This window comes from Haliotis rufescens, unplaced genomic scaffold (assembly GCF_023055435.1).
Source record: "Haliotis rufescens isolate VD_foot unplaced genomic scaffold, xgHalRufe1.0.p SCAF_23, whole genome shotgun sequence".
NCBI lineage: Eukaryota > Metazoa > Mollusca > Gastropoda > Lepetellida > Haliotidae > Haliotis > Haliotis rufescens.
This window is the reverse complement of record NW_025963924.1, coordinates 2,726,963-2,744,251: the sequence shown is the minus strand read 5'-3', so window position 1 is coordinate 2,744,251 and position 17,289 is coordinate 2,726,963. Positions and strand designations below refer to the sequence as shown.

General features: G+C 40.3%; 1 protein-coding gene and 1 long non-coding RNA gene across 3 annotated transcripts in view; one reads left to right on the top strand and one right to left on the bottom strand.

Moving 5' to 3' along the window:
* Window positions 1-17,289, top strand: part of LOC124120682 — a 103,753-nt gene that overhangs the window by 51,105 nt on the left and 35,359 nt on the right. The gene's annotated exons all lie outside the window — the stretch shown is intronic.
* Window positions 3,290-17,289, bottom strand: part of LOC124123220 (ankyrin-2-like) — a 32,358-nt gene continuing 18,358 nt past the window's right edge. Inside the window, exons 4-5 of one of the 2 annotated variants that reach the window (XM_048401654.1) lie at window positions 9,107-9,160; window positions 3,290-8,114 (exon numbers count right to left, since the gene is read on the bottom strand). In XM_048401654.1, the coding sequence (XP_048257611.1) occupies window positions 4,633-8,114; window positions 9,107-9,160 (3,536 nt within the window). In that variant the 3' untranslated portion in view covers window positions 3,290-4,632. The remainder of the gene's footprint in view (window positions 8,115-9,106; window positions 9,161-17,289) is intronic. The other variant, XM_048401655.1, reaches the window with a different exon arrangement.

The window sequence follows — 17,289 nt, the reverse complement described above, 5'->3', positions numbered from 1 at the left end:
ATCCTCGATTCTTCTGTTTTCTTGATGAAAAAGGCTGTGTTCGGCTTAAAAGGTCTCATAGATATTATTATTAAATTCAGGGTCAAATGGCTATTACTGAAAAACTGTGATGTGATTTCATGGTTTGGACTTTGAATGGGTGGACTGTTGACAGAATTTGATTTGATGAACAAGTCTGGAATGACATGCTGCCTCAATTGAACAAATTTTACCTCACTAATGCCCTACCAGAATTATACTCAAGAAGAGTTAAAGGGGAATTCCACTGTATAATTACATACTAAGATTTTAAATGTAAATTGGTGTATGTATGAAGCATATGCATGTATATCTAAACACCACTGTCTGACTTGTGTGCACATATACGGTATGAATACTCTGCCTATGGTCCATATGAATGGATGATGTACTGCTACATATTGATGTCATACTTCACTGGATTATGTAATGATGGCTACTGCTTATATGTACACAGTGTGGGCAATGAGATCAGTTTACTTGAATGAATGACATATTGAACTGTACGACCTTGATACTACAACCTGATGGGAGTGATAGATAGGACTGACTGATATGTATGCAAATAGGTGCATAAATGTAGTATATCCATGTATATATGCCATAGTCTTACTTGTGTGCTTGTATACTGTATGAACAATCTGATATGATTAGATGATTTACTGCTGGACATTAATGTGCATATGACTGGATTATGTAATGATGGCTATGTGCATACTATTGCTTTGTTGTACACTGTGCAGGCAATGAGACTGGTATATTTGAATGGATCATGCATTGATCTGTATTATTTTGTTACTAAAACCTGATATTGATAAAAGAAAGGACTGCAGCCGATACGTATGCAAATAGGTGTATTATATGTAGTATATGCATGTATATCTGTGTGCCATGTTCTTAACTATGTGCACATATATTGTATGAACAGTCTGTTTACATTCCATATGACTGGATGACATAATGTTGAACATTGGTAGCTCACATGACTGGAACATGTGATGATGGTTACTGCTTAAATGTACAATGTTATTGAATCGTCTTTGTTATGAAATTTCTTCACCTCTTGTTTAATATTAACAAACAAATGCAACAAACAATACAATATATATTTAGTTCATATGAGTCCTTTTCGTTGTTTTTCCTCACACTTGGCATGCTATATTACTTTAAAACTTTGCCATCTGTTTTGATAGCATATAGCAGCTTTGCAGCTCAAATATACACAATGCTTTTAAACATGTACATGTCAAAACCAAACATATTTTATTGAGGAACTGATCACTATGTTCCTAACAATATTGACTCCCTGTCAACGACATGGGTTAAAGGGGCACTGATCTAACGCAATTCCCCGGGACTGGTTGTTGCCTTTGTTATTGTTTTTTCCCAGTGAGTACCCGGATGTATAGCAGAAATCTAGACTAGTTCGCGACCTCTGCTGCGCCATTCCTAAACGCATACGTCACTTTAATGGGTAGTAATAAGGGCGTATGGTCACACTGATCAACAAAATGAAATACAGTTTTCGAGATAATAAGGAAATGTAGGTATCTTTGTGGGTAGCATCAGTAATGGTAACGAAGTTTTGATAAGTCACTTGCTTGGTAATTTTGCGATTTTCGTTTACACTATTTTGACTTGCTACACAAAGAATATTTCACCTGAGCATTGCTTTTTTTATAGTGTGTATATTTTTTAGTGTCAAATGTGTAACAAATTTATTAAACGTCTAAATATTCAGTTATTTTACAAAGTGACTGAAAAACATTTCCATCTGTATTATTATGATAACGAATTCCAAAAATTTTGATGTTTAATGTCATCACCAAGAGACTGAAAATGTTACGTTGAAAAGTACATTTCCATGTTGTTTGGCTTCTAATCCTACATAATAATCTGTTGTGATGTTTGTAGGCCCTTTTGATCGTCTTAATCAATCTGGACAGATTTTTTAGTCAAAATGACTGAAATATTTACACATTTTATAAATTGCCTGAGAGAATCACATTTTACAAATTGACGGTAATATATACACGGTTACAAAGGAATAGACCTGTGAAAACAACATCTATCGCTAATTGAAGAATTTCCCAACCAAGACGTAGAGAAACAAGAACGAATCGGTTCAAATGAAGGAAAACAAAATGCAAATATCATAATTACAACCTACCAAATATATGTGTATAAATTTTAGGCAGCTTCCTTGTTCGAGGAATGTATCCGTGAATATCCACACAAAGGAACAATATCCCACTCGTCTGCAGCTGTACAAAAAAAATATTCGATGTCACGTGTCTCAGTAACAATCAAATATTTTAAAAGATATATATCGTTTCGGGATATTATAACCCGTGTTCGTTTCTCAACTGATCACCTGGATTCTTTCAAGTGTTTCACATAGGTGTCAAGTTTCAATGGTCTGCCGAGAAAGCCCACGTGACAACTATTTTCATAACGTCCACGGTTCCTAAAAAATCCATTGAGTGATGGATAACAATGATCAATCAATCAACGTATTAACAGTTAACCCTTTGAACAAAGTATGTTGTTTTTACATCGGCACTTCACGCCATGATATGAGTGTATTCCCTTTGTTTTAGTAAACCTAGACATGTAAACACTCACTCTTGACATATCCACTGTGCAAGATAACAGTGATTAATCAATCAACGTATTGTCTGTTAATCCTTTTATGACTATGAACGATCCGTTGATTTACAAAAAAAAGTAAATCAACTGATCATTCATCTCTTGCTGGGCTGCCACGTGCATATTACATAACACACATTTCACCTCACTTCAAACCTGGATTTAGATTGAATAATTACCCCAGACACAATAAATGCCAAATGGGAACCTTTGTCAGGTAATCTAAGTGGTGCTACCACTAATTGTACCTGTAATAAATTCATTAACTGAGCATCAAGTGAATGACGACAAATACACAAGTGTAGGGTTATACGAGAAAACGTGGATGACAACAAGAGAGTAGTAATCGTATTATCGACGCAAGCCGAAATCCGAAAATGCTATCACTGCATGGATACTTTCTTTAGTATTAAACTATAACCATCTGGGGTATTTCCAAATGACGACATCCGATGAGCTCCGCTGTTCTTTTTGTCTGTTTGTTTAGGCTGAAGAAATTAATTAACATGCGCCCTTTGTCGAAATCTTTATAGATCACAGTTAACCAATCAGTGTTTATGCAAAAACGCGTAAAACAAATATTGCCTCCAGCCTCAAAGTTTATTTAGCTGTCCTTGCAGACGGTAGCCCAGTCTCTGGTCACGCTCAGTTGCGTTGCGTATCATCCGGGTACTCACGGGGGAAAAAACAATAACAAAGGCAACAACCAGTCCGGGGAATTGCGTTAGATCAGTGCCCCTTTAAATGTGGATTGCTGTTGAACAGCTAGTGAGACATTAATATAACAGTTTAATATTCAACATGGTTATGACTGTTGAGTTTTCTAGACCATTCAGTGTAACAAATTCAAGTCAAGTCCTTATTGCAGCATTTAGGACTTAGGCTCAGAGTATGTTTTATAAGCATGAATATAAATCATATGAAAAATAACTATTTGGTACTTACATATGGATACATAGAGCTTGAAGCATAGAGCATGAGCTTGCCACAAGGCACTACAAAGTAGTTTCAGTAAATTATCTCCCTTTGTGTGGGCTTTCCAAACTGGTGTACTGCACAATATATGAACAAAGCACATTTTCAAACATACTGTCATCAGTCATTTGTTTCATGAATCTGTCCATACTTCATTTCATGTGAATGAATATCATTTAAGAACAAGAGTAAAGAGACAATACCGTGATCCAAAACAGTCTTGCATGTGGTTCCAGACAATACCGTGATCCAAAATTGTCTGGCATGTCGTTCCAGACAACACTGTGATCCAAAACAGTCTTGCGTGTGGTTCCAGACAATACCGTGATCCAAAACAGTCTTGCATGTGGTTCCAGACAATACCGTGTATAATTATGTATAAATCTAATTTGGAATTTACATTATTGTATCCTGACTAAAATAAGAAATATTAAACATTAAACTCAGTACTTGATATAATTATGTACAATATGTGGGTGTTGGCTCCTAAAGTTGTAGGACAGCCTAATCATGCTAATGGAATAACTTGCTTTAACAATAACACTTTGGTTGCACCAAAATGACTGGAGCAAACGAAATAACATCAAGGTCTAAAGTTAGATACATTTTTTTTACCTACCAAACTTACCAAACGTTTGAATGTCTTGTTTGGCAAAGGATGAAGTTTACTCGGTCCCTGCTGTCCATCAAAGTGTTCCGAGCATAATCTGGTGCTGTCATTTCTTGAATATTTAAAGTTGGAACAGACAAGTTTGCACCTTTGAATCCAAACCCTTCTCAGTCATATATCTGCAGGAAATCTGTGCATAGTGATCTTCCGGCCATTCACAGATTTCTTACAGTGATTGCTACAAATACAACAGCAACAACGGCATCTTGACTTTTTATGTTCTCAATGGCGCGACACGTCCTGGCACGTCCTGGAAGTAGATACCCATTGACCAGCACAAGTGCATCATGTTTCTGTTAGCAGGTGACACAGTTATAAAACTATGGCTGTCGTGACCGTATGTCAGGCAAAATGAAGTGAACTATTATGACAGCTATCCAGTGTGTCAGGTCAGCATTCCTCGATATGAGGAGGTCAAACACACTTTGATGTCCAGAAACAGCAGCTATCATTATTGGTGTAAATCCATTCCGTCCTCTAGTATCGATATTAGTAGGTGACACAAGATATTGTACTATAGCCTTGTTACCACCCTGACAGGCAACATGAAGTAAACTATCACCATTGTTGTTCACCAGTGTCAGGTCAGCTTGCTTTGATACTAGGAGGTCAAACACACTTTGATGTCCTTTCAAAGCTGCTATCATTATGGGTGTATATCCATTCTGTCCTCTAGCATTGATATTAGAAGGTGACACAAGATGTTGTGCTATAGCCTTGTTACCACCCTGACAGGCAACATGAAGTAAACTATCACCATTGTTGTTCACCAGTGTCAGGTCAGCTTGCTTTGATACCAGGAGATCAAACACACTTTGATGTCCTTTGACAGCTGCTATCATTATTGGTGTAAATCCATTCCGTCCTCTAGTATTGATATTTGAAGGTGACACAAGATATTGTACTATAGCCTTGTTACCACCCTCACAGGCAACATGAAGTAAACTATCACCATAGTTGCTCACCAGTGTCAGGTCAGCTTGCTTTGATACCAGGAGGTCAAACACACTTTGATGTCCAAAGAAAGCTGCTATCATTATTGGTGTATATCCATTCTGTCCTCTAGCATTGATATTAGATGGTGACACAAGATGTTGTGCTATAGCCTTGTTACCACCCTGACAGGCAACATGAAGTAAACTATCACCATCGTTGTTCACCAGTGTCAGGTCAGCTTGCTTTGATACTAGGAGGTCAAACACACTTTGATGTCCAAGGACAGCTGCTATCATTATTGGTGTATATCCATTATGCCCTCTAGCATTGATATTAGAAGGTGAGGCAAGATGTTGTGCTATAGCCTTGTTACCACCCTGACAGGCAAGATGAAGTAAACTTTCACCATTGTTGTCCACCAGTGTCAGGTCAGCTTGCTTTGATACCAGGAGGTTAAACACACTTTGATGTCCTTTTAAAGCTGCCATCATTATTGGTGTACATCCATTCTGTCCTCTAGTATTGATATTTGAAGGTGACACAAGATGTTGTACTATAGCCTTGTTGCCACCCAAACAGGCAGCATGAAGTAAACTACCTCCAATGTTGGCTACTGGTGTCTGGTCAGCTTGGTTTGATACTAGGAGTTCAAACACACTTTGATGTCCAAAGAAAGCTGCTATCATTACTGGAGTACATTCATACTGTCCTCTAGTATTGATATTTGAAGGTGACACAAGATGTTGTACTATAGCCTTGTTGCCACCCTGACAGGCAAGATGAAGTAAACTATCACCATTGTTGGCTACTTGTGTCTGGTCAGCTTGCTTTGATACTAGGACTTCAAACACACTTTGATGTCCTTTGCCAGCTGCTATCATTATTGGTGTAAATCCATTCCGTCCTCTAGTATCCATATTAGAAGGTGACACAAGATGTTGTACTATAGCCCTGTTACCACCCTCACAGGCCAGGTGAATTAAGTCATCTTCATTCTTATATTTGGTTTTCTTGTTAGACATTGATTGCAATAGCTGATAGCACTCATGAGATCCTATGAGTGCTGCAATCATGAGTGGAGTCATCTCTTCACCATTAAAAGAGTTGATTACAACTTTCTTCTTTTCATGATCAAAGAGTTTGATGTTGTGTTCTGTCAACACCTTTAGTGTCTTCTTCTGCCCTGTCATGCATGCTAAGTGTATTATGTTTCTCTTGTCTGCATCAGTAGTAAACACATCAGCACCATTTTCTATCAGATAAACAAGTGTTTCAGAACTCCCATGTGGTGCAGCCAGCAAAAGCCATCTGCTCATTAAATCAATGTCTGGATTTTTACTTCTGGATAAAAGCCACTTCAATACTGTCAGGTTGTTGTTGATCACACAATCTTCCATGGCGTCACTGATCTCTGTTTGAGTAAATTCTCCTCCAGTTCTCTTTTCTATTTCTCGGACAAACTTTTGACTGTGTCCTAAAACAGCCCAAGATAAAAAGCATGTCCCTTCATCTCTCTTGTGGAACCAACAGTCATCCATGGATCCATCAGGTTGTAGCTTTTCAAGCAACTGAAGAGCTACCTTTTCGTGTCGGAGGATGGGGTGTGTCACTGATTTTGAAAACCGCCCATTCTTTATTGAGTCTGCAAGTCTGGTAGTCAGGATATCATAATACTGGTCTGAGACATATATCAGGTGGAGATGATCATCGATTTTGGTTTCCTCTACTGGTTGTGGTTGCACTCGCTCATATATGAAGTTGTCACTGCAGTGAGTCAGCACAAATGTTGGACTGATGTCATACAACGAACAAGCACAAGCATCATATATGGAAGAATGGGCAAATCCAATAGCATCACCACGTGTAAAAAATGTTCCTCTAAGACACTTTGCTTCTTTGTACATTCCTAAGCGTGATGCTGATGGCATCAACTTTAAAACAGTTCTGACCATGTTGTCCAGTTTCTGGTCCTTGCCGTCTGCTTCCAATTCCGCCAAATTTAACTTATCATCACACAGTAGCATCAGAACCAGTATGGCGGAGCGATCACTGTTTGACTCCAGCATGTTTTTGAGTTCCAGCCTTAGATAAAACAGTGGTCTCTTGAAAAAGTCCTTTGTATTTTGATGAAAGGATGAAAGTTCAAAACAAAGTTTGCAAATGAGAGGAAATCCAAACATATTTGGATCTATGTCCCACAGTTCAAAGTCAGGTATATCTTCACAGTCTTCATCAGAATATTCTTTATGTATTTTCCTGTGGTGCTCAAATATAGCCTTCTTCTCTGCATGAGTATATCTGTGTCTCTCTTGAGTTGTTAAATCCACCAGTGTTGGTCCCTTGAACAGAGAGAATCCTTCATACTGCAGCTTAGCAAGTCCATCATGGAAGTTGTATGTCTTGGATGTGAAGACAACACGAATATCCTTTGTGGGCTGTTGTTGTCGGTCAGGACCTCTACTTGTTTTATTTTCATGTTCAACTTCTTTTTTAGCTTGCTGTTTTTGTAGCCTTTTGCAGTGTTTTAAGTGTCTGTCAAGCTTATTGAGGAATGTTTTTAGCTGTGAAACAACTGTAGATAGTCCAACAGTACCAAACATATCATCAATGATAAGAAATACTCTAGGTGATGAACTCAAGAGGCTGTCCAAGTCAAACTTTTTGATTCTGTCCACAAATGCGAGTTTGTAACCCCTTTGTCTATACTGTGAACCCAGCACAAGAGCTGCTGTAGTTTTGCCTTCTCCTGAAGCACCACAGATGGTGACATGGCCAAAATCCTTCAGTTTTTGTTTTACAGTCCTGAAGCTCTCCGTTTCAACAAAGATTTCTTCAGCATCATGTATTTGAAGGTCAAGGGTAGTAGCTACAAACAAAAACAGTCATCATTACATGATTTATTTGTGACATGATGTTAATGATGCTAATGTTCTGGTGTTTTGAAACCTACTTCCAGTGTATTTGCTCTGTAAAAATCTTCTCTGAAATTGCCACACTGAGGAAGCTGTATGTTCCTTCTTATGATTACATCATATTTTGTTGACCTTTAGAACCAGTTTTCGTTCCTCAGTATTTATTTTGACTGTGAAGATTGTTTTTTATATCAATGCTGACAGAAACTTTTGCTAAATGGCCATATGCATGACCAGCACTTGTCGTTTCTTTAAACCTGTTGAGGTGCTGACATGGCTTAGGTTACTTAGGCGTATCAAAGTAAAAGAACTGGTTCTCAGGCAATGGCTTTTGAAAATATAGTAACTGATTGCTATTTCCAGCTTGTTTAAAGAGAAGGGGCGGTCGGGAAGCCTAGTGGTTAAAGTGTTCGATTGTCACACCAAAGAACCGGATTTGATTCCTGACATGGGTACAATGTGTGAAGCCTATTTCTGGTATCCCCGGCCATGATATTGCTGGAATAATGCTAACAGCTGCGTAAAATCATACTCACTCACTCACTATTTTATAAGACAAATACACATGTATTCTTAATCTGTGCATATGAAACATTGTCCGGCCTGCAGTTCACAAATACCATTGAATTTGTAAATCATCATGTCCAGTGATGTTTTATCATAAATATCATGTTTTCATTAACCAAATTTGTAAACGGCCACCATTGCCATAACACAAGATGCGCAGTAAAGCAGTGCGCATGTAAAGGGAAGTAACTGCACGTTATATTGGAATGCATTGTTTTGAAGAATTGTAGCATTTCACTGCCAGGGTTGTATGTTGGAGACGTGATATATTTCAGGATTTCTTTCCTTTTTAAAATGGAAATAAAAACTAAATGTGTTGGGGACTCAGTGAATATGCAGCAGTACCTGAGAAACATGACTATTTTCTTTTGAGCCTTACCTTCACCAACTGTTCCTGCAGCAGTCGGTCCAGTGATGGCTCTTGGGGCATCACCTATAAAGCACATTTCAATGTCAAAAGCATTACACTGATTAATATTTAACAAATTATCTAGAAATAATAACAAGGCAATAACCTGTGTAGCACACCTTCTAGAGGAGACATTATGTGTGTAAATATTGTTGCCTTAACAAATCTAGTGTTCAATTTTCATGTTTTGTATGGTGTTCTAATCACAACTTCACTACCCCAGCAGGGATTCCTGGTTAGAATTGGTCCCAGCAACCTATGCTGGTCAAAATGGATTAAATGGTCAAGCTCAGTGGGGACTTGGCTGACAGCTTGTCATTGTACCTCAACAACGTGGATTGTTAATCATGTATTATGGATGTATAGCTTGTTGCTGCTAATTTAAGGGTAGTAAGCCCCTGTGGTTATGTCTTTGTAAGCCTTGTTAAGCATGGACATTAAAAACACAGCAGTACTATTATGATGATGATGTAAACTTGTAGTAACATTATTTTACTGAATGCTTTATATTTCTTTCAACACAACATCATAAAGTCTGAGATAATCTATTGTCCAATTTTTAAGTCTTTCAAAGGGACGTCCATTTTGAATTTAATAATGGACGAAATGTTGTCTCCTGTCAAATAAATACAAATACTACATGATTACTTTTCAAACAGTGGCTAGGCTTTGGTTGTCGTTTGATTCATAAAGCGATTATGAATGGAATGGAGCAAGACAATCTGTCTTAGAAGTACATCTTCCTGAGGCAAGGGAGTTAACTGACTATAAAAGTCCAGTTTCCACCCTTGCCGAACTAGGCTGGTATTATGGAGTTACATTTTGGCTGAACTAACGAGTATATTGTATATGCATAGTCCAATCAAAATGGTGCACCGAAATCAAAAACCGTCGTGCAGATTTCGGTCGATTGCAGGATTTGCAAAGCATGTGCACCACCAACTCGTTGTCAGCAGATATTTTCCAAATCTTTTCATGTTTTTAATCAGGGTGTTCGTGTGATTTGATGCATTTTGCGATGTAAGACCCGCGTTATCACAATATAGATCTTTATTATCGATCAGATCGTCTTGACTGGGCGCCCCCATTATGTGTGAAGCAAATGCAAGTGATATGAGAGGTGGAATCTGATTGGTCAATAGGAGAGGCTCAGAAGGGACACAGCTGATAACAGCCAATGGTGGCGCTATGATCGAGCCCAGTAATACCAGCCTAGTTCAGCAAGGGTGGAAGCTGGACTTTTAAAGTCAGTTAACCCTCATGGTGCCTGGACGTCAGTCAGCCTGCAAACCGCTCAGTGCTGCACTGTGCTGATGTCGCGGTTACAAAAACGTATACATTGTATCAAAAGTGTTGCAACGTCTTTATTTCTTCACACAGTGTAACCAAATTGTATAACATGCAACTCGAGTTGATTGTCTTTCCAACAGTATCTTAAGTCACCAAATCCAAAAGATCTATGCACTGCCCAGCCATCAATAAAAGTGCTAGTATTATGAGTTTCTTGCTTTTCCACATTAATCGTAATATGGACGCATTCGAATGTGGCAAGCAAAGTCAACTGAGCGCCCTTGTTTGAAATCTAAATGACCAATAATTCATATCATTGGCAAGTACTTGTGGTTTCTTTAAACCTGCTGAGGTGCTGACATGGCTTATGTTACTTAGGCGTCACAAAACAAAAGAACTGGTTCTCAGGCAATGGCTTTTGAAAATATAGTAACTGATTGCTATTTCCAGCTTATTTAACGAGAAGGGGCGGTCGGGAAGCCTAGTGGTTAAAGTGTGCGATTGTCACACCAAAGAACCGGATTTGATTCCTGACATGGGTACAATGTGTGAAGCCTATTTCTGATATCCCCGGCCATGATATTGCTGGAATAATGCCAAAAGATGCATAAAATCATACTCACTCACTCACTATTTTATAAAACAAATACACATGTATTCTTAATCTGTGCATATGAAACATTGTCCGGCCTGCAGTTCACAAATACCATTGAATTTGTAAATCATCACGTCCAGCGATGTTTTATCATAAATATCATGTTTTCATTAACCAAATTTGTATACGGCCACCATTGCCATAACACAAGATGCGCATTAAAGCTCTGCACGCTAACGTCGAACCCATTCGACAAAGGTGTCCATCCCCGTGCATCTGATGTCGAACCCATTCGACAGGCGAATAGCATAACAACACCCCAAAATAAAACTCGCTATATCTATTTACCTAGAAGGCTTTGCGTAACATTTAAATTACGTATGACATGCATAAATGCTCAGCTTACTCAATATCAAAACGTTCAGTCATTTATTTACCTCAAAAAGAAAATATCGCGAGTTAAAAAAGTTTCGGCCAAACTTCTCGGCACACAACTACCAGAAACGGCCATTGTTGACTTTTGGCACTTCACGTTGAGCGGCATGCAGTCCGATATATTCTTTATAATTTCATCATTTTTCCTATTCGATCATAATTTTTTGTTTGCTGACGAAAGGAAAACACTCATGTTCCTTTATTTCTAAAAATTAGCAACTTTTGGTCTGACTAATTGTAAACAGAAACAATCTGAATCGTAACATCATGGATTGGATGGAACTTGTACGATCATGGCAACGGCGGTAAACAAACAACTCCACATGCATAGTTATCCCGTTAGACTATTACAATCATTTTGTTACATCTAACTTAATTTTCTAGAATTATTGACACGTATGTATAAATCTTTGTAAAAGAATTTCATTTTTAAAGAGTTTGCAAATGATTTCGTTTGATAAACTTTCTGACACGTTGACAAGCCGACAAACGTCAGTGATACGTTTGGGCGTGGCCTAACTCGCGATTTGTTGAGTTGAACAAAGTCAACAAACACTGCGAAAAATGGCAAATACTGGATGATACGCAAAATCTGAACTGATATACATTCTAGGTAAACCAATCAATAGCAAAGTAATGCAAAGTAATGCAGTTTACGAGAAATAATCAAAATACTTGCAATTTTAGCTATCATTTCTGAAACCGGAAGCATGTACCGCATGTGACACATGGAAGCAAAATATGCAAAAGTTGGTAAGCTATCATAAAGAAATTCCGAAATAGATTCAAATTCAAAAGAAAATACATAATTTACTATTTTTCGTCAACTATTTACTATTTATTGATCTGGAGAGCAGTCTTCACTCCTATTTGTTTCATATTTCTTAGTGAATGTCGCCATCAAATGTCTAAATCCGAAACCGTAATGGATTTCACGCTCGATGATTTTAATTTTAAAATATTTTCTGAAAACGAACGCAACGGAGAGCGATATAACGTATTGATATGCCATAATAATAACATAATATTGTTATTGGTCTAACATTACAAAAAGAACAATTTAAATATTAAAGATGTTGTTGAAAACTTTCTGAGAACCTCCCGTCCTCTGAACCGATAAAATTTTGGTACACAACGAGGTAGTGTAAATATATATAGATTCTAGGCTCCTATATAAGTGATTTTGTACCCAAAACAATTAAATTGTACCAAAAATACTTTGTGAATTTGTACCTAAGAAAATAAGACAATAGATCTATAATTATATTTATGTTTTCATGTAGATTAACAGAACACATAAAAAAATATTTCATCAAGTTCCAAATATGATTATGACTGTGATCCTTGAAATTGATTGTTTAGTTTTGAGAGAAAATTGACGTCTTGTCACTGAAGGAGAGGCCAGTTAAGTTGGTTAAACCTAAGTTAGAATGAATTGTTTTGATAGGAAAGTGATATTATGTTAAGTTTAAGACACCAAATTAATGTATTGTAATTGGATATTGGAACAACAGTACTTACGCGTTCATATTTAATATACCAATTACAGGTCAATCACCTCATTACGTTTATATTCAACACGATTTATTAACTCTGTCACCCGAATGTGCTTTTTATGCCGTCTGGATCATGTTACAGTAATTACATCCCACAATGCACTTCTTAACAGTCTGCGCATGCCCAGTAAGACGGACATGACGTCACAGTGTTTACCTTTATTAACCCTGCAGCCCCGCATGAGGTTACTTTCTACATTGTCGCAAGCCACTCAACTGCGTTACTCTCATATGCTTCGGTGCTAAATCACGAGTCAAGTCAAGCCATCCGATCTCGGGTTTCGCAATACTCAGCTAACCAAGACTAATAATGGCGGAGAGGAGACATAGACGAGCCAGAAGTCAGCGCAATCGGGTTAATGTTCTCGACTCCGCACAGCCTGAAGAAAACCCGGATAGCCTCGAACCCCGCGCCACTGCTGCCAGTGCCAGTCGTACTACAGGGAGAATCAGCAGTCAACCGTATCTGACCGTGGCCCAGCTACGCAAACAACTGGCAGAACGGGGCGTGAGGGTTCCAAATAATTGGCCCAGGAAAAGCTTGTTGCAGCTGTTCCAAGAAAACCAACAACAACGGCCAGCAGCAGCGATGGTGACCTCATCGGACAGTTCCGACCCGAGTGCCATTTCGTCTCCGGCGGCCACAATTCCGGGGGTGGTCGAAGCCAGCACACATCCAGGGAACCCAGATGCCCTTGTTAGTGGGACCACGCTACCCTACAGTGTCATATCGGACTTCGGGGACGATGGTACCAATTCCGTGTCACCTGTTAGTGTTGCCAGCCTACAACGCGAACTTGCAGAGCTAAAACACATGGTAGCGAACATGACCAGCCATAACGCAGTGCCCACCGTGTACGCAGCTACAAGCCTACCGGATCACCTCAGCCATGATGTGCCGTCGGATTCGTTGCCCCACATCCACACAGTCGCGCCAGCACTCAAGAAGAAGATTAAAGACGGCAAGTACTGTAACCTGGCCTTGCTATTGATACCTAATCAAGACACTCTAGACGCTAGAATGGCCGAATATGATGGCAATGTATATCATTTAAAGGAGGATGCTAGGCTAAATCGCACTCTAACACTAGCAGAATTCATACAGGCCTTTGGCATTTACAAGGACATTCTTTGTGACAACAATAACGCCAAACGGAAACAATTGGACGGACACGAGCAAACTGTCATCGAACTGGCTACGTTGTATGGGGGCTCTGCGCACTATGACTACCACAAGTTATTCGCTGCCAGAGTGGCGTCCTACACAGAACAAGGTTGCAGCATTCGCTGGGATATGAGGGACACACGTCTGTACGGGCTGTGTTCGTCGGGGCGCCGTTCCAGATCGTGTGCGATTTGCCACAGCATCACCCATGGTACAGACTTGTGTCCTGAGCGACGTACTGATACAGTTAGGCCTACCCTGTTCTTGGACCGAAGTGCCAGCTCCGACAGGATGGGGGCGATGGACAAAAACGACACCAGGGGACGACCTAGAGTTAGATCAAACGGAAGGGAGGTCTGCAACAATTTCAATCACCAGGGCTGTGTGAGAGTGAACTGTGCATACCTTCATGTATGTCTCAATTGTGATCCCCCAAACCACGGACAGGCAACTTGCGCCAAGGCCCCCAAATCGAGACGGGACAACCAAGCTTGACTAACTTTCCCGGATATAACCAGAGAAGAGGACGTTGGCACCTTAACAGTCCAACTCACTCCCATCGATGTTCAGGCTATACAGGCAGAACTCGCCTCTCATCCCCATCCTCCATTTGCTACATATCTCGTCAACGGCTTGCAACATGGCTTCGACCCCTTAATGTCGGATGTTCCACAGTCCACAACGGAATGTAAAAACAATCGTAGTGCTACATTGGATCCAATAGTAGTGACTAAGGCAGTGCAAACAGAAGTCGATAAAGGGTACATTATAGGACCTTTCCAGCGGGCTCCATACCCTGTCTACAGAATTAACCCCTTAGGAGTTGCCACGGGCAAGTACTCGGGCAAGAAGAGGCTAATCCTTGATCTGTCAACCCCACATAACTCGGAACATACCGCAAGTATCAATGATCTCATTAGTAAAGAATCTGCTTCACTCTCTTATGTGACCATAGACTATGCTATTGCAGTTATTAAGCAACTGGGACATGGTGCACAAATGTGTAAGGTGGACATTACCGACGCATTCAAACAGATTCCGCTGCACCCCAGGTACTGGCCGTTCTTCGGTTTCCGATGGGACGATAGGTATTACTTCTACACTAGATTGGCGTTCGGGTGCAGATCTAGTCCAAAGATTTTCGATACCCTATCACAAGCCGTGTGCTGGATATTGCAATACAACTACGGCGTTAAAAACATTCTGCATCTGTTAGATGATTTCCTGACTATTGATCCTCCCGGTTATGAAGCTAGCACAACTATGGATGCCATCTTAACCTTGTTCGACAAACTACAAATTCCACTCGCTGTTCACAAGACTGATGGACCTGTAACTTGTTTAGAATACCTTGGCATCATCTTGGACTCAGTCTCGATGACGGCGAGATTACCAGAGAACAAGTTGAAAAGGATAGCAGATATGTTAACATCATTTTCTACTCGGACTAAGTGTACGAAAAAAGAGTTGCTGTCTTTGTTAGGGCATTTAAACTATGCTTGTCGAGTGGTAGTACCAGGCAGATCCTTCCTATCTTATCTGATTGGACTGTCGGCCACTGTGGTCAAGTTGCACCACCATATCAGACTATCTAAGCAATGTCGGATAGAGATGCACATGTGGAAAAAATTTCTGAACCAGTGGAATGGCATCTCGTTTTTCCATGACGACCATATCACATCAGCTCCGGATCTCAATCTGTATACGGATGCAGCTGGAAGTGTAGGACACGGGGGATATTTCGATGGGGCATGGTTCGCCCAGGCGTGGCCTCAGGACGTTATAAACAGTCGAGACTCAGCACAATCAATTGCTTGGTTGGAACTTTATCCTATTGTGGTGTCGGCCATTCTCTGGGGACGACATTGGACACGGAAGAGAGTACTGTTTCATTGTGACAATATAGCTACTGTGGGTATTATCAAAAAGGGTAGATCAAAATGTATGGACATTATGGCTCTGATGCGGACCCTTACATGGCAAGCAGCTATAAATAACTTTATTGTGTTAGCTGAACATGTTCCAGGCATACAAAATAACATTGCAGATGCACTTTCCCGTTTGCAGTTCAGGAAATTCCGAGCCCTGGCGCCCCACGCAGACCTCCATCCAACGCCTTGCCCACCCAGCTCACAAGTGACGTGGACCTGAACCATCACCTGGACACCCTGTGGTCAGCTGCGATCAGTCGACAAACAAGAACAGCATATTCTACAGGATTTCAGTGCTACCTAAAGTTCATGTTTAAGTTCAGTCTGTTCAACACACTGGGTGCCAGCAGCGGCCTGCCACCAGTTAACGACGCCTACCTTCAATACTTTCTTGCACATTGCTTCGGCTTCCTCAAACTCTCACATGACACCGTGAAGACTTATCTGGCGGGAATCAGATTTACGTACCTACAAGCGGGCATCAGGACACTGTTTGACGATGTCTCAACCGGTGCCCTAAATCGGATTCAAACTCTACTCAGAGGATACAAACGGGCCCATACACCAGAGCGGAGGAAGAGACTCCCCATCACTTACCATGTGCTACGTAACATCATCAAGCGGCTCAGGGATGGCGTGTTCGGTCCTTTCAACGATTTGGTAATGGAATGTATGTGTCTTACAGCGTTCTTCGGATTCTTGAGATGCGGTGAACTCACATGTTCAGCCAACTTTGATCCCAGTAGGAACATAACTATGAGCGACATTAGTTTCGTACATCATAAAAGAACATGTGTTATAACCTTAAAAGTGTCTAAGACTGATCCCTTCCGACTAGGCGTTCGCATTGCCTTATTCGCTACTGACACTATGACATGTCCCTACTCGGCCTTGTCCAAACTGTATTCCATTAGAACGCAGTGCAGGGCTGCATACCAGGATCCGCTGTTCGTCAATCGGGACTATCTACCAATATCCAGGACTGTGTTTTTGTCATGGTTAGATAGGGTCCTCACATTGACTGGCTACAACTCCGCCGACTACTCCGAGCACTCATTCCGGATAGGAGCAGCTACCATGGCGGCCACCGTTCACATCGAGGATCACCTCATTAAGACTATGGGCAGGTGGACGTCGGACTGTTACGCCAAGTATATCAGAACGTCCGATTCCACCTTAGT